The 20,582-nt window shown below is 49.5% G+C and overlaps 1 protein-coding gene across 4 annotated transcripts in view; it reads left to right on the top strand.

The window, feature by feature from the left end:
• CDHR2 (cadherin related family member 2) overlaps positions 1 to 20,582 on the top strand; it is a 67,455-nt gene that overhangs the window by 16,685 nt on the left and 30,188 nt on the right. For all 4 annotated transcript variants that reach the window (XM_077326324.1, XM_077326322.1, XM_077326321.1 and 1 more), the window contains 8 exons: positions 251 to 394; positions 1,767 to 1,842; positions 12,654 to 12,760; positions 12,855 to 13,085; positions 13,378 to 13,539; positions 15,717 to 15,884; positions 16,126 to 16,187; positions 16,546 to 16,789. In XM_077326324.1, the coding sequence (XP_077182439.1) occupies positions 251 to 394; positions 1,767 to 1,842; positions 12,654 to 12,760; positions 12,855 to 13,085; positions 13,378 to 13,539; positions 15,717 to 15,884; positions 16,126 to 16,187; positions 16,546 to 16,789 (1,194 nt within the window). The remainder of the gene's footprint in view (positions 1 to 250; positions 395 to 1,766; positions 1,843 to 12,653; positions 12,761 to 12,854; positions 13,086 to 13,377; positions 13,540 to 15,716; positions 15,885 to 16,125; positions 16,188 to 16,545; positions 16,790 to 20,582) is intronic.

The following is a 20,582-nucleotide window of genomic DNA, read 5'->3' as shown; positions in this document are numbered from 1 at the left end:
CTGCCTGTACCAACACCCCTCTCTTTGGGTCTCTCTCATTTGCTGATGCCTGAAATGTTTCAGATCTTTGTGTTGTTGGGGTGGGGACAACAGTTAATAAGCCTTACACTGTAAAATATCAGAAGAAAACATTGCCAAATGTGCACAAAATGTTCCATGAGGAAGCTTCAGTGTGTATTCTTGGGGGGAAATAACTATTCCTGGGTAGGCAGGGACAAACTCAAGTTCTTGTTGACTTTCTGTTCTCCAGGATGGTGGAGGATTATGGGATGGTGTGATTGTCTATCAGAAAAATACAGCCTACCTGTCTATTACTGTTGTTGATGTGGCAGACCTGGATCCCCAGTTCCTCGGAGAGCCATATGTAGGCTCGGTCCCAGAGAATTCCCCCCTGGTGAGGCATGTCTGTTCAGCTCTTTTAATTCTGGCTCTCAAATGCTCAAATTCTGCAGCTTCTGACATAGCTTATTTTGATACAGAAAAGTTGTTGCATCTGTGGGAGGAGTTGGCTTGAAAATAGACTGGTCTTTGACGTATGTGGTTTTCATACCAATGTGAATCATGAAAGAATAGCCTTTCTCAACTTTTTTACCATCGAGAAAACCCTGAAACATTGTTCAGGCTTCACAAAACCCCAGAAGTGGCACAATCATGCAAAATATTGTTGAGAAGCATAGCTGTGTACACCCCCTTTCCGACCCTCTCCAGGCCCATTGTTGGCCATTTTGGAGGGGGGTCAACATGACTATATATGGCCATGTCACCCCATAAAAGTTTAATAGATTTAAAGAATATATTAAAAATAATTAACTCCTACACATTCAGGAAACCCCAGTGTTTTATGAAACTCTGGTTGAGAAAGCCTGTTTTAGACTGACCAATCATTTCAAGGGGAAACTGTGGCCCTCTTCAGATGGCATCCCAGTTGAAATCAATAAATGTAAAAGGGAAGCAGGAATAAGTTCACTGGCCAAGCCACCTGGCTTACCTGCCGTTGCTAGAATTTGACCTCAGGATTGACATGCTTACAAAATGTATATACATAGTCTCCATACCCATGAATGGGAACATTCAGTGTCTCCTGATGAATAAGATGAAACCAAGAGTTAATCCATGCACGTAGGCACAGTGCTTTTGTCTGGCTCACTCCTGCTCCAGTTTGGATGGAAGAGATTTCAGTGCACAGATATTGCCTGAAGAGGGTCTTCACTGGCACGGCGGGAGCTCACAGCAAGCCTGAGCAAGAAAGGCATGTGATGTCATCCATGCGGTACCCCTCCCCCAGCCCCATCTTGCTGTGGGCTGCCCTGTGAAGGTAAAGCTGTGCCACACACTATGGATTCCTCTGACAAGAGCCGGAAGCACTTGCTGTCACCTCATTGGCTCTAAGCTGAGTGGTGACCTTTGCCCTCAAGCATTTATTTATTTGCTCACTAAATCCATTGGGCCTGGAGGAAAGGCACAAGAAACTAAATGCTTCATCTTGCACGTGCACAATTTTTCCCTGGGCTATGCATGCCAGGAAGAGAGGGAGCCACCAAGTTGAATCAGTTTTCATAGCTATGCTTTTAACTAAAGATTGATATGTAGAAATGAGCAGGTTTGGGATCCGTGCCTAATTACTGTCAAGCCATTGTTGAATGCACATCTACGTGCAGTGCTTGAAAATTAGAAGAAGCTGGGTGTGATTTGTGTGTAATCTGGGGGGGGGGGACGGTTTGTGGCTTCACTGAGTCTGTGGCTTCACTGAGTCTTCTTCATTCCAGGGAACCCCGGTGCTGACTGTGCTGGCAATTGACAGAGACAAGGCTGTGGATGATGTGATCGTTTATAGCAGTGTTGGTGAGTGGCAGAAGGGTGGAGGTGGCCTTGCAGTGGATCAGGTGCCGAAGGGTCGAGGCTGTTGTGGTTCGTGCCATTTGGAGGGCAGGGGGTTGACAAGAGGTACTGGGAACTATACCTCTGGACAGAGTCTGTACAATCTGTTTGCTGTATGTCTTTTTTCTGCTCTCAAAAGTAAGTCGATCTGCAGTTTTTCCCATGACTAATCATGTCTAATACCCTCATTCTTTGTTGGCACTTACTGGACCAGCAGGAGAAAAATGGCGGTGGGGGAGGCATCCTGCAATTTATATAATTTCCAGCTGAATAACCAGAAATGTAACTAGAAATAATGTCACTATGTCATGAGAAACTCTAGCAGGTAAAACCATAGAGTTTAAGGGAAATGCTACAGCACCCCATAATACTAGTCTAGTTACTCAGTCAGAAATGATATTTTATTTACATTTATTATTTATTAGTAAATTAGTATTATTGGCCACCCTTCCCTAAAATAGGCTTGGGGAGGCTCACATCAATAAAATCATCAATATAAACATGTTTTGGAGCACTGTTTAAGTGAATCTACACCCCCCCCCCCCCAATTCTTCTAGGAATTGCCAGCCAGGGGAGTAATAATAAATAAAGTAATAATAACAATTGGGAATAGAAATGTCAAAAAACCTGCAGGCTGAAATTTAAAATCAGGGTAGGGAATAGAGAAGGGGCTATGCATCCGTGCTGGACCCTGCCTCTTTCCCAGTGAGTCACTCATGCTCTTTTCACCAAGACTGAGCGCATAATCAGCCATCATGGGTTGCCCATCCATCCATCCCTAGCAACAGTGCAATGGTTGTCTTGAGTGGTATGTGGTAGCTCTCCTCTCCTTCAGATGGCCTCTACCCTGTTGCATAAAACTCAAGGCAGTTAAATAAGAAAGAGCACCTTGTTCGTACAGCTGGCACTGGGGTTTTGCCCCTGAAAACATTTTGTTTAGCAGCCCCCTCTCCTGAGCTTACTGTGGAAGATGCTGCTTGTTTGCTTGGCATCTACCCCATGGCATCCTCCTCAACTCTCTCGAGTGCCCCATCTTTTGCTAAATTACATCATGCTAGATAACAATTCTCCACTATACCTTTTGCTGTGAAAAGCTATAGGTGGCTTCAGAGGATCACTGTCAGGGAGAACCAGTTACACCACTGTAAACTCTAATGTGGGGTTCCACAGGGTACAATTCTCCCCCCAACATTATTTAACATCTTTATGCGCACCCCCCCCCCACCTGCCCAGCTGGTCCAAAGCTTCAGGCTTGAGTGCAATCAACCCAGCTCTAACTCCTGATAGACAGTCAACCGGATGTCCCCCCACCCAGGGTCATTGGCAAGGTGTTTGGAGGCTGTGGTGGCATGGCTCAGAGCAAGTTGCCTGAAGCTGAACCCTTTGAAGAAAGAGGACTTGTGGCTGGGCAGGAATAAAACAGACCAGGAAGTGTGCTTACCCAAACTGGACAGAGTGTAGATGGACAGGAACTTGGGCGTAATTTTTGATGTCTCCTTATTGATGGATGCTCATGCTATAAAAGTAATGCAACTGGTGTTCTTCTATCTTTGCCAAGCTAAACTACTAGCACCCTATCTGTCCCTGGAACACCTGGTCAGAGTGATCCACACAACAGTCACCTCCTGACTTGATTACTGTTGCTCACTCTATGCTAATCAGACCACCCATCCTGCTTCTGGTGGGACGAATTTTCCCGGGTTCTGCCGCGTCCTGCAAACGTCCCGCAACAGAGCCCGGCCCCGTTGCCAGGTGAGGCGGCACCAGGCGGAGGCGGCGTGGGGCTGCGTGAGACAAAGTGGGGCAGTGCAGTGCGAGGCGGAGTGGTGCGAGGCGGGGCAGTGCGAGGCAGAGTGGTGCAAGGCGGCCAGCCCTAGGGACCCGGAGGCGGCGGCGGCGGAGCCGCGCAGTAGGCCAGTCCGGCTGCCTCCGGCTGCCTCCGCTCCCTGCTTCGCTCTGCCCGGCCAGGTGCCACATCCCAGAGGAGCTGCGGCCCAGTCAGGCAGGGCAGAGGCGAGGTGGCCGGGCCGGAGGGAGTCAGAGGTGGTGGCAGCGGAGGAGCCGTGGAACAGCCCAGATGGGGCGGGCGGCCAGGTGGCTACCTCTGCCCCGCCTCGTCTTCGCTCCTCTTCGCCGAGGGAGCTGGAGGCGGTGGTGGTTGTGGAGGAGGAGCCACACAGCAGGCCAGGCTCCGCTACTCGCTTCACTCCGCCCGACTAGCTGCAAATGAAAGAAAGGTACGGGTTCTCCCTACAACTCCATAATAAACACAGTGGAATGTAGTATGTCCACAAAAGCCACATCCACTCTCTGCTTTCCATTTTTGTGCTCCTTTTTTACCTGTTTAAGAAGAACATGAACTATTAGGTACATCAGAAGTATGGAACATTCAAGTATTCAGTATGCTAGAAAGGTCCCTGACAAACATGGAAAACTGGAAATCTGTGGTTATGAGCCTTATTATTCAAGAAAGTCTTAAAGCAAAAGTCTGCTTATAAAGGGGAGATTATGGGCAGTTAAAACGTTAAGTAGGATGAAATCATTTAGGTGAAACACAGGGAGATTAAAGACACACTGCCATATACCAACCTAGAAAATTAAAGAAATTTTTACTTTTTAAATGAAATAAAAGATCAAGTCTTTCATCTTTTCTATCGTCATCCAAGACTGGTGTATAATCCAAAATACAGTGATAGCAATCCCAACATCATACATTTCTTAAAAGCATTGTGGTATTTGTTATCTAGGTAGAATATAAAAATATTCACATCTGAAAATCAACATCTGAATTTAGTATAAATATAAGTGTGTAAATAAATATTTCATTAGGGCAAGAACTGCATGGAAATAATTTATGTTAATGGTGGCTATAATCATTCTTTGTCAGTTATTACTGCTGTTAACTGCAGAAAAAATAATACAGGTTTTGTGCTTGAGTCTTCAATTCTCTAAAAAAGATGGTAAAAAGCTAGAAGTAGAATTTCCGTTAAGATAATATTTTGTGGGATGTGCATGTGCCAGAGAGACCACCCTCCCCCTCCCCCTCCTGTACCCCGGGCACCTTTGGGAAAGACCCCCGCCCTCCAGGCTGACTTTAAGAACCCCCCATCAAGAGGAACCCCCCCTCGCAGCCAATCTCTGCACCTGATCTTTTTACCTCTGCAGGAGGCATCCCCCCCCGTCAAGTGCAGACAAAACTCACAAACAAGCTTCTATAGAGAGAAAGCTTTAATTGGAAGTAGATCTGAACACTTTAACATTCGAAGTCAAGACTGTTCGATATCAGGGATGCGAGCAGTTATCAATACAATTCTCCCACCGAAACCTGAACCGTTCCCAAGGGGAGGGGGTCACTCACTCACCCAGGTGCCATCCCAGGCTTCCTGCCAAGGTGCCAGAGTTAGCACGGCCTTGGTCAGGCTGGCGCCTCCGGCTAGCAGATAAGATGTTTACAGGAACATGGGCAACAATATATCACAGCAGGGAGACTCTGCAGTGTGAAAGCGATGGGATCAAAGGGGGGGGGGAATCAAAGGGACACTACAGAGTCATAAGCATTTTGGGGACATGGATAAGTTAGCAAGGACAAAGCACTTAGGTTCACTGAAACCAAACATTGCAGAGAGCAGAAGCTGATCCTGACATTCCTCCGGTCCAAAAACATCCTTCCCCTCACCCAGCATCTTTGGGACGAGGGCAGTGAGGAAACTCCCGATGAAACTCCCTCAACAACTTTGGGGCCCGAAGATCCCCCGCCTCCACCCACTCCCTGTCCCCCATGGGGAAATCTTTCCAATCCACTAAGTACTGCAGCTTCCCCTTATGCCAGCGAGAGTCCAGGATCTTGATGACTTTGTAGTGCATGTCTTTGTCCACAAAAACAGGAATAGGGGCAGCAGTCGGCGGGTGCCAGTCGTCCAGGGGCGGGGCACGGTTCAGCAGGCTGGAATGAAAAATGGGATGCACATGTCTATAAGTCTTAGGCAGGGACAGACTGCATTAATCAGTCTTTTCACAGGGAAAGGCCCCACAAACTTTGGCCCCAGTTTACGTGACGGCTGCTGACACCGAAGGTTCTTAGTAAACAGGTGGGCTAGATCCCCCACAGCCCAGGCAGGAGCGTCCGCCTGTCTCTTGTCCGCCTGAGCTTTGTAAACTCGTTTCGCCTCCTTAAGGCATTTTACAATGCCCGGCCAGGCCTTTGCGATTTCCCCCGCCCATTTTTGAATATCCGGGGCATTCGGAGAAGAGATTTCCCAAGTGGGCACTGCAGTCAGATCGGACCTATAGACCACTTTGAATGGGGACAAACCAGTTGATGCGTGGACCCCATTGTTATAGGCAAATTCAGCAAGGGGGAGGAGGGAGACCCAATATGTTTGCTGGTGATTTATGAAGCAGCGCAAATATTGTTCCAAGGTTTGGTTCACTCTCTCAGTTTGACCATTAGTCTTTGGATGATAGCCGGACGTGAGCGCTTGCTCCACCCCTAGGAGCCTCAAAAGCTTCCGCCAGAACTTGGCAATGAACTGGGGGCCCTGATCCATCAGAACCCTCCCCAGGATCCCGTGTAGTGGTACATGTGTTCAATGAACAAGGACGCCAACTTTGGTGCCGACGGCAAACCTGTGCATAGGACGAAGTGGGCTTGTTTAGAAAACGCATCCACCACCACCCAGATTACAGTCTTCCCATGACTGGGTGGGAGGTCAGTAATAAAATCCATATTAATGTCCTTCCAGGGGCATGAAGGAGTAGGCAATGGCTGCAGCAGTCCCTTTCGTTTACCCCCCATGGGCTTAGCAGATAGGCACACAGGGCACCCCTGGACATAAAGTTCCACATCTCTTCTCAAAGTGGGCCACCAGTAATGTCTGCACATTAGGTGCAAGGTTTTCACAAAGCCGATGTGTCACGCCGGCTTAGAATCGTGGCACAGTTTCAAAACATCTTTTTGTGCAGCTAGAGGTGCAAACAGTCGATCCTCCTTAAAAAACAAACCCTCTTTCTCAACCAGGGAGGGGCAGAGGCTTGCGAATTCGAAGTCCAGCCCTACGTCCTTCTGAACCCAGCCTCCCTGGAAGGGTCCTCCCCCCTTCGCCTTACTACGTGTCATCACTGTCAGACCCAGTTGGGAGGCGGTGAATACCGTGTCAACCAATCAGTCGCGTTTACAGTCATACTGGGGGAGGTGCGAAAGTGCGTCAGCCAAAAAATTTATTATCCCCGGCAGATGCTTCATGGTGAAGTTGAAGCGAGAGAAGAACTCCGCCCAACGCATTTGCTTAGTGGACAGGGACCGGGGCTGTTTCAGGGGTTGCAGATTCTTGTGGTCGGTCCAAACGACAAAGGGGTGAGCGGCTCCTTCTAGCCAGTGCCGCCAGGTAGTCAAAGCGAGCTTTACTGCTGCCACTTCCTTTTCCAAAATTGCCCAATTTTTTTTGGTTCCAAGAATTTTTTCGAAATGTAGGCTAGCGGGTGCAATTTCCCCCCTCGACCCTCCTGGAGGATAACCGCCCCCATGGCCATGTCCGAGGAGTCTACTGTGAAGTGCTTGCGGGGGTCGGCGTGGGCCAATACGGGTTCCATGGTAAACAGGGCTTTTAACTTTGGGAGGACCAAGCCAGGGGCACGCTGGGCTTGGCCGCCAACTTTCCACCCCCTTTGGCTTTTAACAAGTCCATCAGCGTAAGGGCCACCTTGGCAAAGTTGGGGATGAATGACCGATAGAAATTGGCGAACCCTAGGAAACTTTGAAACTGTTTCCGCGTGTGCGGGGGTTCCCATGCCAATAAGTCCCTGACCTTCCCAGAGTCCATCTCAATCCCCGCGCAGGAGATGCGGTAGCTCAGAAACTCTACCGCCTCTCGGTGGAATTCACGCTTAGAAAGTTTTGCATAAAGGTGACGTGTCTGCAAGCGGTGCAAAACTTCGCACACCAAAGACACGTGTTCCGCAGGGTCTTCTGAATACAGCAAAATATCATCCAAATAAACCAGCCCCCCCCTTGTACAGCAGGTCATGCATGACCTCATTAATTACTTTCAAGAACACGCCTAGAGCGCCAGCGAGGCCGAACAGCATGATATTGTACTCAAATTGTCCCGGGGGGTGTTAAAAGCAGTCAAATATTCGTGCCCCTTCTTTATCCGCACTCTGTAGTAAGCCTTTCACAAATCCAGTTTAGTAAAAATGCGTGCCCACCCCAAATGGCCCAATGAGTCCTTGATTAAGGGCAGGGGGTAGGCATTGCATGTGGAAACAGCATTCAAACCCCTGTAGTCCGTGCAGAGGCATAGGGACCCATCTTTTTTTTTACAAATAAGACGGGGGCCGCCATGGGGGAGGTGGCGGGGCAGATGAACACGTGGGCCAGATTCTTGTCGATGAACGCCCTGAGCTCCTGCATCTCCCTGGGGCTCATGGAGTACAGTTTAGCCCTCGGGAGGGGCTCCCCCGGCTTCAACTCAATGGCACAGTCAGTCTTTCGGTGGGGGGGCAACTGTCGCACTCCTTCTGCGCAAATACATCTTGCAAGTCCCAATATTCTCTAGGCAATCCCTCTGGCCCCGCCCTCCCCATGGTGCCCGTCTCAGCAACTGCTCGCTTCGAGGCTTTCTGGGACGCTGAGCGGCAATGCTTCTCGCACCCCAGCTCTAGGAATTGGACAGTTCCCTTGCTCCAGTTTACACTGGGGTTGTGCTTGCGCAACCATTCTAGCCCCAAGACGCATGGGAAAGCCGAGCTGGGGGCCACCACAGGCTGAATCTTCTCCCAATGTTCGGCCGCATACATCTCCAACGGAAGCGTCTTGCTCACCACCTCCCCCCCGGGGGGCACTTCCCATCCATCTGGGTGAAATGGAGGGATTTTGCCGAGGCCACCTGCCCCACCTCTAACATCTTTGCCAACGGGGGGTTAATTAAAGTCTTGGTGCACCCAGAGTCCACGATACTCTGGACCCCTACCTGCTTCCCCATTTTTGGCACAATCAAAGTCACTGGGAGGAAGACTAAAGGGGGAGCACTCACTGAACGTTTGCCCCTGCCCGGGACCTGCTGGCGGGGCTTCTTTACAGCAGGTCATCCTCGTTTCCTGACGGCTCTCCCGAGGCAGCCTCCTCCTCCGTCCCGCTGTCACTCGCGGCATCCAGCGGCGCTGGGCCACCCAGGGGGGCAAGCAGGGAGTGGACAGTTTTCTTGGCAGGGGCCTTTCATTTTGGTACTTCTATCGCTGACTTGGCTGTTGCAGCTGCCGCTTTGTTGGACAGTTTGTCCCCGTAGGCGGGCGGCTGGTTCTTGGAGGGGCACTAGGCAAGAAATTGGCCCTGACCGCCACAGCCCAGGCATAGACCCTTCTCCCTGCGCCGGTTGCATTCGGCTGTATCCACCCTAGGGGCTTTCGGGGCTGACGCTTTCTTTGGAGTGGACGTCTTCTGTGGGACCTTGGGTTTCTCACCACCCAGTTCAGCAGCCACATGCAGGCGCCTCTCTACTTCTCCAGCCAGGCGGGCCCAACCCATCACCGTTTCGGGGACATCCAGGTGCGCCAGGTCCTTGCGCAGCCCTTCTCGGTAGGCATGTACGCACTGAGCATCTCCCCAGCAGGGCACTGCTGCAGCCAGTTTCCGAAACTCTGTGGTGTACTGGCTTAGTGACAAGGTGCCTTGCTTAATCAACTTCAAGCTGGCCTGCGCCATCTCCACCTCAAATGGGTCCTCGAACCGTTCTCTCATGCAGTGCATGGAGTGGTCATAGTTGCGTACCTCTGCCGGCACGTAACGGTACAGATCCACGAACCACTTGGCAGCTTCTCCATCCATGTAGTTGCCAACGAAACGGATGCACTCGGCGGCGTCTTGGAACGTGAATCCTACCTCCATCATGTAGGCTTGGAGGTGGACCAGGAACCCAGGGAACGCATCGGGATCCCACGTGAAACGGGTCTTGAACCTGTACAGGCAGCGGATCTCTGCCCCTTGAAGCTGCGGCGGCAGCTGAGGTCGGGCGGTGGGATTGGCCGGCCAGCCTCCCGTGGCCGCCCCCCAAGCGGTGCAGGGGGAATTGGTGCCGCGGGCCCCCTCGGTTCTCCTGGCCTGGCACCATCTCCCTGGGGCGGCGCCTGCAAGGGCTCTCTGGGTCTGGCCCCCTCTCCCTGGGTCGGAGGCTGGCAGGGTAGAGGCTGACAGGGTTCCTGTGGTTCAGTGTCGTCTCCCCGCGGCGGCGGTGGGCGTGGCTCATAGGGTCTTGTTCCAGTTCTTCGCGGCAGCGGCTCCCGGGGCAGAGGGTCCTCAGGACGCCCAGTCCCTCTTGCTCCTTCTTCCTCCAAGAGGCCAGCCAGGAGGGCGATTGCCGTCCCCTCCTCGGGGATGGCCGACAGCCGGCGCAACTTGGCAAGGAAGCATCGGGCCATCCGTTGGGACTCTTCTCCCAGCTCGCCTGCCACCATTGTGAGCTAGTCTTCCATCCAGCCCACTCGATCGCAGAGGTCCAACACCTCCACCATGGTAGCGGCTTCTTGGTCGGGCACCCCTATCGGGAAAGCCAGACCCCACCCGATCCGCACGGTGTGGTTGTTGAACCGATACGCCCGACGCCGGTCTGTGACCTGCTGCTCCAGGAAGAACTGAGGTGCGGGTTTGAAACCTTCGAGCGCCTGCGTCATTCCGGACCGGACCAGCATCTGGGTAGCTGTCTGGGTTCGTGCCCCCAGGGGCGCGAGCATCAGGCCTCCCCGATTCAAGGAGTCTCCCAGGTCGAGCAGCTCGATCAGCTCGGTATCCCCGTCCGGCCCACCAGCCACATCGTCCTCCTCGTCCGGGATGTCGCCAAGGAAGGTGCCCCCTCCGAACATGGCCATTGGTACGGAGGAAAGGCATTGTGAGTCTTGACTTACTGTCAAGAGCAGACAAAACTCACAAACAAGCTTCTATAGGAAGAAAGCTTTAATTGGAAGTAGATCTGAACACTTTAACATTCGAAGTCAAGACTGTTCGATATCAGGGATGCAAGCAGTTATCAATACAATTCTCCCGCCGAAACCAGACCCGTTCCCAAGGGGAGGGGGTCACTCTCTCACCCAGGTGCCATCCCAGGCTTCCTGCCAAGGTGCCAGAGTTAGCACGGCCTTGGTCAGGCCGGTGCCTCCGGCTAGCAGATAAGATGTTTACAGGAACATGGGCAACAATGTATCACAGCAGGGAGACTATGCAGTGTGAAAGCAATGGGATCAAAGGAGGGGGGAATCAAAGGGACACTACAGAGTCATAAGCATTTTGGTTACATGGGAAAGTTAGCAAGGACAAAGCACACCAATATGGAACCTCTTAGGTTCACTGAAACCAAACATGGCAGACAGCAGAAGCTGATCCTGACACCCCACAAATCAATAGGCACCTTTGGGGGGAATTGCCCCAGAGTCGGTCAAGCCTTCCCAAATCTTAAAAGGAGTTTGGATACCTAGAATCATAGAATCATAGAGTTGGAAGGGGCCATACAGGCCATCTAGTCCATCCCCCTGCTCAACGCAGGATCAGCCCTAAGCATCCTAAAGCATCCAAGAAAAGTGTGTATCCAACCTTTGCTTGAAGACTGCCAGTGAGGGGGAGCTCACCACCTCCTTAGGCAGCCTATTCCACTGCTGAACTACTCTGACTGTGAAATTTTTCCCCCTGATATCTAACCTATATCGTTGTTCTTGTAGTTTAAACCAATTACTGCATGTCCTTTCCTCTGCAGCCAGTTGGAACAGCATCCTGCCCTCCTCCAAGTGACAACCTTTCAGACACTTAAAGAGGGCTATCATGTCCCCTCTCAACCTCCCTTTCTCCAGGCTGAACATTCCCAAGTCCCTCAACCTATCTTCATAGGGCTTGGTCCCTTGGCCCCAGATCATCTTCGTCGCTCTCCTCTGTACCCTTTCAATTTTATCGATGTCCTTCTTGAAGTGAGGCCTTCAGAACTGCACACAGTACTCCAGGTGTGGTCTGACCAGTGCCGTATACAATGGGACTGTGACATCTTGTGATTTTGATGTGATGCCCCAGTTGATACAGCCCAAAATGGCATTCACCTTTTTTACCGCTGCATCACACTGCCTGCTCATGTTTCGTTTACAATCCACAAGTACCCCAAGGTCTCGTTCACACACAGTGTTCCCTAGAAGCGTACCTCAGAGTTACCTCAGAGTTTGCTCTCTCTTTCTCCCCCCTCCCACCACACAGGACTTGCTTCCCTAGAGCAGCCCCATCCCCACCCCCAATTATTGAGGCACTTTCTCCAAAGTGATTTCAGCTCCTTCCCTTCTTTAGCACGGAAATAATTTTTATGAAGGGCGATCTCTGCAGACCTGTTTGAAAAATTCTCCTGCCTTTTTCCGGGAAACCAGTGGGGATCTTGGCGGGAAGAAGGGTCTTTGGGCAGAGGGGGTGGGCACAGGGCCACACACACACACACAATCCATCTCCAGGCCGTGACTGGAGGTTGGCAACTCCCTGGTGTCTCCAAGCTGTGTAGGCGTAGGTGATTCCTGACCTCCACAAGAGGGTAGTATAGAAGTTGCATAATAAATAAAAAATAAAATGGGTTTTTGCTTTACGAGGCAACTAGCCTTTACAATAGCTTCTTGCATCCCACCTATTCTTACAGGAAAACATGACTGTCTCCATTTCCTGATATCTAAAGGAAACCTAGTTATAAGCGTTACCCCAGCCAACTGATAGATCCTTTGCCTTTCAGTGTGACAGGTCAGGGTTTTTTTTTCTTCCTCTCCATTAGGTGCCCATAATATGTTTACAGTCAACAGTACCACAGGGATAATTGCTTTGAGTGGTAATCTTGACCGAGAAGGTGTTCCAGGTGAAGAGGTGCAACTCCAAGTTGTGGTGAGCAAAAGGAGTAGCTCTGAGGAGTGGGAACTAATTTTATCCCCCACCCCCACCCCAGATCTCATTTTGTCTCTCTGGCTTTACTACTTAGGCTCGAGAAAAAAAATTGAACATTTACCAGCAGGTGGCACAGGTGAGCACCACTGTGACTATCCAGGTCACGGATCTCAATGACAACACCCCTCAGTTCTATTGGTGTGAGTACCCTGCCTGCAATTTCACAGACTTCCCTGTGAGTAACTTTTCGGGTCAGATAGAGGAGCATGCTTCCCCAAGAACACCTGTGACCAACTTGAGCATTGTGGCCTATGATCCTGACAAGGTGAGCATGTGAGGATAGTTCTCAGAATTTCGGGAGGGTCACGTTCAAATTGTTACCTTTTGAAAAATATATATTTCTTGAGAGGCAAATTTTTGACTGTTATTCTTTGTAAAACATGTTGGACAAGTGGAACGACTGTACCTCTTTAAAATAAATAAACAGAAGCAATTAAACAGAAGTAAAAATACAGCAGAACAAAAAAAGTATCGGTTTAGTTGTGCTAGCGCAGACAAAATGTGTTGAAAACCTTGATTTTCCAAGTACCAAGTACCCTGCCTTTCCCCCCGAACAGGGTCTTAATGGCACCTTTCAGTTGTCCTTGCATGGTCCAGATGCATTCGCCTTCTCAGTGACACCCCAGCAGATTGTGAATGTAGGCACTGTACAGGTGCTAGTGAGCAATTCAAGTGTTTTGGACTACGAAAAGATACCTAATCATTCTGTGACCGTGGAGGTAAGAGGTGCAAAAATCAAGGCCCATTCTGTTGCATTGGCCCTTTTGGCTGTCACCCATAAATTGGGGGATCTAAGCTGCCAAGAGGAAGTTACATCATATTTTCATGCTACCCGCTGAAATCTCCTTCTAGGCAAACTGCGTATAGCAGATGCAGATATAAACAGGAACAATGTCTATCTTAATAAGGATATACTCAGAGATTAATATTATCAAACTGTATGGTCACCGTTACCGGAGCACCTTCTTGTAGAATTAAAGGATCCCCATCATTATTGTACTCTTACCAGATGTGAGAAGTACTGCCCACCAAGTAGAGAAGGCTGCAATGTCTTCTGACAATCAGCAAACAAAGCACTGGCCACCTAGGAGGCAACCATCTAGCCTAGCCTTTCTCACTGATTTTTTACCATGGAGAAACCCCTGAAACATTCTTCAGGCTTCGAGAAACCCCAGAAATGGCACAATCATGCAGAATATGATTGGGAAGCACAGCTGGTGTCCATGCCCACCAGGGGTCCCTCCCCTTCTCATTTGTAAACTAAACATGAGCAGGCAGTGTGATGCAGCGGTAAAAGAGGCGAATGCCATTTTGGGCTGTATCAACAGGGGCATCACATCAGAATCACAAGGTGTCATAGTCCCATTGTATACGGCACTAGTCAGACCACACCTGGAGGACTGTGTGCAGTTCTGGAGGCCTCACTTCAAGAAGGATGTAGATAAAATTGAAAGGGTACAGAGGAGAGCGACGAGGATGATCTGGGGCCAAGGAACCAAGCCCTGTGAAGATAGGTTGAGGGACTTGGGAATGTTCAGCCTGGAGAAAAGGATGTTGAGAGGGGATCATAGAATCATAGAATCATAGAGTTGGAAGGGGCCATACAGGCCATCTAGTCCAACCCCCTGCTCAACGCAGGTTCAGCCCTAAGCATCCTAAAGCCTATATCGTTGTACTTGTAGTTTAAACCCATTACTGCGCGTCCTTTCCTCTGCAGCCAACAGGAACAGCATCCTGCCCTCCTCCAAGTGACAACCTTTCAAATACTTAAGTATTTGAAAGGTTGTCACTTAGAGGGGGGCAGGATGCTATTTCCATTGGCTGCAGAGGAAAGGACGCACAGTAATTCGTTTGAACAAGTGGTCCTCAACCCCCGGGCCAGGGGCCGGTACTAGTCCGTGGATCAGTCGGTACTGGTCTGCGGCTCCTCCTCATCCTTCTCCCCGGCTGCTGTGTCAGGGGCTGCCCTGCCACTCTGCCACTGGCTCACCTTTGGTGCTCTCCAGCGGCCGCCATGGCTGGGGCTCCCCCTTGGCGTGGCACTGTGCAGCTGCTGCTGGTAGCACCCCCCAGCGAGTGGCAGGAAGTCAGGGGCACCGGCAGGAAAGCAAGTGGAGCAGGGGCTCAGGTAGCAGCGATGTCCCACGGCAAAAGTCTACCCTCCCCCGGGCCTCAGTAAAATTGTCAAGCATTGACCGGTCCCCAGTGATAAAAAGGTTGGGGACCACTGGTTTAAACTACAAGTACAACGATATAGGCTAGGTATCAGGAAAAAAAATTCACAGTCAGAGTAGTTCAGCAGTGGAATAGGCTGCCTAAGGAGGTGGTGAGCTCCCCCTCACTGGAAGTCTTCAAGCAAAGGCTGGATACACACTTTTCTTGGATGCTTTAGTATAGTTAGGGCTGATCCTGCATTGAGCAGGGGGTTCGACTAGATTGCCTGTATGGCCCCTTCCAGCTCTGTGATTCTGTGATTCTATGATATAAATACACACACACACACCTGTATGTATGGGGGGAGAATCCTGACAGAAATCTCAGGCAGAGGCAGACTCTCCTCCAGTCCCATCATTGGCCATTTTGGAAGGGGGAAAAATGGGTCCACATGACCATATTTGGTCATATTACCTGACAAATGTTTAACAAATTTAAAAAATATATTAAAAATAATTAATTCCCACCCCACCCATTCGAGAGACCTTTACAGGTTCATCAAGAAACCCCAGGGTTTCTCAAAACCCTGGTTGAAAAAGCCTGATCTAGCTGGTTGATCCTACACTGCCCTCTTCCAGTACTGCCCTTAGCAAGCTTCTTTTTTGAGTTTTGCTCTGATGATGTGAACAAAGGCAGGGCTTTGACATGAGTTTGACTTGGGTCCTTCTTCTAATCTTGGTAGATTGTAGCAAATGACACCAGGAAGACAACTGATTGCTGCTCCTTTGCTATGGTCACCATCCGCCTTCTTGACATCAATGACCACAGACCCGAATTCAATCAGAGCGAGTACAAACTTCATGTGTTGGAGGAGAGCCCGCCAGGGACCATTGTCTCTTCTGGCATCACGGTATGAGAGCTGCACTGTTGACCTGCGCCTAGGCAGGGGAGGGAAAGAACAGAGGATGATGGGATAAGAGGAAACTGTGGTTTTTGGAATGGAAAGAGGCTTTGCGACTAGATATCATGTGCCTCCTTTAACCCCCTGACACAAAAGTCAACTGTGTTGCCAGTAGCCATCCATAGGGATTAATGTAGAAGTGTGTGAATAATTGTGATAAAAATCTGCTGGTGCTTTCTGTTTCCTGCAGGCCACTGATCCAGACAGTGGAATTTATGGAGAGATCACCTACCAGCTACTGCCTGACAGCATGTATGTACCCATGATAGCCAGAACAATGGGGAGGAATGAAAGAGGGCAGTGGTGTAGGCCCTTTTTTGTTTGGAGGGAATTGTTGTATGTCAAGCCTCAGGGATTTGTCTTTTGGGTTGTTGTGGATGATCCAGGCTGTGTGGCTGTGGTCTGGTAGTTTTAGGTCCTGATGTTTCATTATAAACTGTGGCTGGCATCTTCAGAAGTAGGACACAGCAAGAGGGCACTAGGAGATTAAAAGGACTAAAACTACCAGACCACATCAGCTACACAGCCCAGAATACCCACAACAGCCAGTTCACTCCGGCTGTGAAGACCTTTGACAATTCATTGATTTATCTTTTTGTTTACCATGCAGATTGTTCACTTTTACAGTGAATGCATCAAGCGGCACAGTGCTGGTGGCAAATGGCAGTAAACTGGAATGGGGAAGCAGATCTGTTTATTATGCCACTTTACAGGCAGTAGATGGGGATGGTTTATCTGGTTCCACACAGTTGGAGATCACCGTGGTTGACATAAACAACAATGCTCCCGTTGTGTCAGGCTCTTACAATGTCTTCATCCCTGAAGGCCAGGATACAGTTAGAGTCCAAATCCAGGTAAAGTTAAAACACCAGCTTTTTTCCTGGGCACTTTTAAGGAGTAACTAGAATACAACTTATCAAAGACATCTACATCAATGCTTATCCTTGGATAGGGACTCCTTTCCACCAGGAATTGTCTGCCAACTTCATTCCAGACCCACCTAAGTAACTGAGGTCAGCCACAGTATTGGATTGAGGTTGTGATTCTTCTCAAGTTGTTGTAAGTTAACTATTAATCACATATTACTGTGAATTCCACACACATCAGCAGAATTGCTGCACCAGGACAGAATGTCTTGTGTGATTTAAGGATCACAGCTGTCATGTCTCTCTTGTTTATGTTTAAATGAATGAAAGAAAGGGGAACTAGGAAGAGGTTCTGAGGCTGATAGGTAGGTTTGGTGCAAGGAGAGAGATTCATGAAAAAGTTTAGATGCCCTGTACATTTCCATGGTCATACCCCTGGATGCATGCTGTTTGCTAGCTTTAACCCCCGAAGCCCCAAATACTTCAATTTCTATTTCCTTCTCTGTGTAATAAAGGAACACTCCTTCTCAACCATTAGTGATGCCAGTCTCCAAGTGGGACTAGAGCAGGGGTGGCCAAATTGTGGCTCTCCAGATGTCTATGGACTACAATTCCCTGCCAGCAGCATTCAATTCCCGTAAGCCCCTGTCAGCAGCATTATGGGAAATGGAGTCCATGAACACCTGGAGAGCCATAGTTTGGCTACCCCAGGACTATTAAAAAAAATAATGTACTTTATATAGCGGATTCCCCAGTTTTACAGCTTATTTCCAGGTGACAGATCAGTTCCCTTAGAAAAAATGGCTGCTTTGGAGTGTGGACTCCATAGCATTATGTTCTACTGAAGTCCTTCCCTGCCCCAATTGTTGTCAGTGTAGTTCAGTGTAGCTCAGTGGTTAGAGCATTAGACTAGGGAGACCCATGTTCAAATGTGACCGCCAGCCATAAGACAGACTGGATCAGCTTTCTTGGGCCTGCTATTCTATTTCTACATAGCCTGACTTGTAGGGTTGCTGTGAAGGTAATTTGGAAGATGAGAGAACCATGTATATTGCACTGAGTTCTTTGGAGGTACGATGGGGGGAAATTGTCTAACAGGCGACACTTTCCTAAGAGCTATCAGGCGATCTTGCCATTTCCAACCCATCCCTTGTGGAAGCTCCTATATTTTTTAATCCAGCCCCAACTTTGCTCTCCAATAAGCTGTGTTATTCTTGAGCACATGAGTGAGGCTTTCTAAGGAAGGAAGATTCTGGTGAGGGGGCCTTTGTACTTCGGGGGCCTTTGTACTTCGGGTTAGGAGCCCCACAAAAAAACTGATGTGTTAGCTCTCCCACCCTTATGGAATTCACTGCAGCTGACTTATATCCCCAAATTAATTAGTCCAATGGAAGAAGTGTTGGTCTCCTTGCTTCTTATTCTGGTTTTGCCTGCCCAGGAAGGAAAAGAGTAGAAGAAAAAAGTCTCAAGCTGGCAATGGTGAAGTGATTTAATGTTCAAACCAAATATTCAAAACAATTTCAAAACGGATGCCCAGGTATATGTCTGTTTTCGGTTTCTTCATCAGTGAATTCTAAATCTCAATGTTGTAATAACTCAATCCTCTAATAATGTTTTTTGGTTGTTGAATATAACTTAGTCTCTATCATATCTTGGCTGTGTAATTCAATCCCAAACTGGTCTCATGAATTCAATTTTTAAGGGGTCTACTAATATTAGCTTCATTACATGTAATTCCCCTATAGCAGTGTGACCCCTTGGCGGTCCTCTCTATCCTATTCAATAGTTTCATGCGCCCTCTTGCACAACTGGTACGGAAGTTTGGGCTGGGTTGTCATCAATATGCAGACGACACCCAGCTCTTCCTCCTGATGGATGGCCGCCCTGACTCTCCCCCAGAAGCATTAGCCAGTTGCCTGGAAGCAATGACAAGATGGCTCAAGCAGAGTCATCTGAAGCTCAACCCTGTAAAGACGGAGGTCCTGTGGCTAGGTAGGAAGGGCCCATGTGAGGAAGCGTGCCTGCCCACCCTGGATGGCGTAGAGCTCACTATGGCTCACTCCACCAGTAATCTGGGCATGATTCTAGATGCTTCCCTCATGGTGGAAGCCCGGGTCATGAAGGTAGCATAGCTGGCATTCTACCATCTCCACCAAGCCAAGCTACTAGTGCCTTACCTGGCCCCAGAACTCTTAGACACAGTGATCCACATGGCAGTCACCTCCAGACTGGATTTCTGTAACTCGCTCTACGCAGGCCTGCCCTTAGCCTTGACCCAGAAACTATAGCTGGTCCAAAACGCAGTGGCCAGGATCCTCACAGCAACACCATGGAGGTCCCACATCTGGCCCATCCTTCATCAAGTGCAATGGTTGCCAGCTGAATTCCGGATCAGGTTAAAGATTCTGGTAATTACCCTCAAGGCAATACGCGGTCAGGGCCCAGTGTACCTGAGGGACCGCCTCCCTGCCTATGCCCCCAAAAGAGTTCTACGCTCTGCCACTACCAACCGGCTAATGGTCCCTGGCCTTAAAGAAGTCCGCCTGGCCTCGACCAAGGCCAGAGCCTTCTCTGTACTGGCCCCCACCTGGTGGAATGAGCTCCCAGAGGAGATCAGGGCCCTGACGGAACTAAAACAGTTCCGCATGGCCTGCAAAAGGGAGCTCCTCCACCAGGCATTTGGCTGAGGCCAGGCACAATCAACAACATTTGCAGGGCCCCTGCCCCCCTCCCCCCTAGAAATCCACCAAGACTCCTGGACCTGTTTGTATTACTATTGCTTAATGTTATACTGTTACCTTGTTATTGTCGGTTAATAATATTAATCTTATAGTTACTATATGTAAGGTTCCATGTATAGTTTTCAGTTCTATGTAAACCATCCTGAGCCTTCGGGGAGGGCAGTATATAAATATGAATAAATGAACAAACAAACACTAAATCACTTCACCATCGCCAGCTTGAGACTTTTTTCTTCTACTGTATTATGGCTGATGGGTTCTCATCTGTTGCAGGAAGGAAAAGAAGCATCTCTTGTAAAAGAGAGTTGTACAGTAAAACAAAACCATTGGCACGTTTAAGACCAATAAAGTTTTATTCAAGGCATGAGCTTTCGAGTGCAAGCACTGTTCCTCAGACTATGAACTACCATCATGACAGTGGGAATATATAAGCAAAAGTTAATCCTGATAAATTAGTAAACTGTGTCACAACATCCAAACATAGCAATATGATAGTTCTTTGGTAAAACAGCCAATAAGTCCCCTCAAATTCAGTTGTAGTTCACAAAAACATCCTTATCCATCCATTGTTCCTCTTAATATTTGTGAAACAGCCTAGGGGGTGGAATGTGTCCTGGGTGTCCGAGTTGGAATAGCAAAGCTGGCTGCACCCTGATTGGTCCTGCCCCTGCATTTCCTGCCCTCCGTCCCTGGACTCTAGCCTCTTTGCTCTCAGACACGCCTCAGTGCTTGGAGTCAGCAGCAGGTAAGGAGAGAGGGCCCTGGGCAAAAGGTCGTGGTGGCCTGCTAAGGAGAGCCTCCTGGCCTGCTAAGCAGGGCCTGCTAACGAGGACTTCCTGTCCTGCTGATTGCCTGCTAGGGAGCTGGGCCTGCTAATAAGCTGGCCAGCCCCCGCCCACCCCACTTGATCTGGCTGTGAGTTGCTCTGGAGTCCGAGCGGCCCAAGCTACCTTAAGCTGCCTGGCCAGGGCCAGGGCCAGGGCCAGGGCCAGGGCCAGGGCCAGGGCCAGGGCCAGGGCCAGGGAGGGGGGCTTTTAAGG

Source organism: Paroedura picta, chromosome 3 (assembly GCF_049243985.1).
Source record: "Paroedura picta isolate Pp20150507F chromosome 3, Ppicta_v3.0, whole genome shotgun sequence".
NCBI classification, from domain to species: Eukaryota; Metazoa; Chordata; class Lepidosauria; order Squamata; family Gekkonidae; genus Paroedura; species Paroedura picta.
The sequence above is the reverse complement of the archived record's forward strand: the minus strand, read 5'-3'. Positions and strand labels throughout refer to the sequence as shown.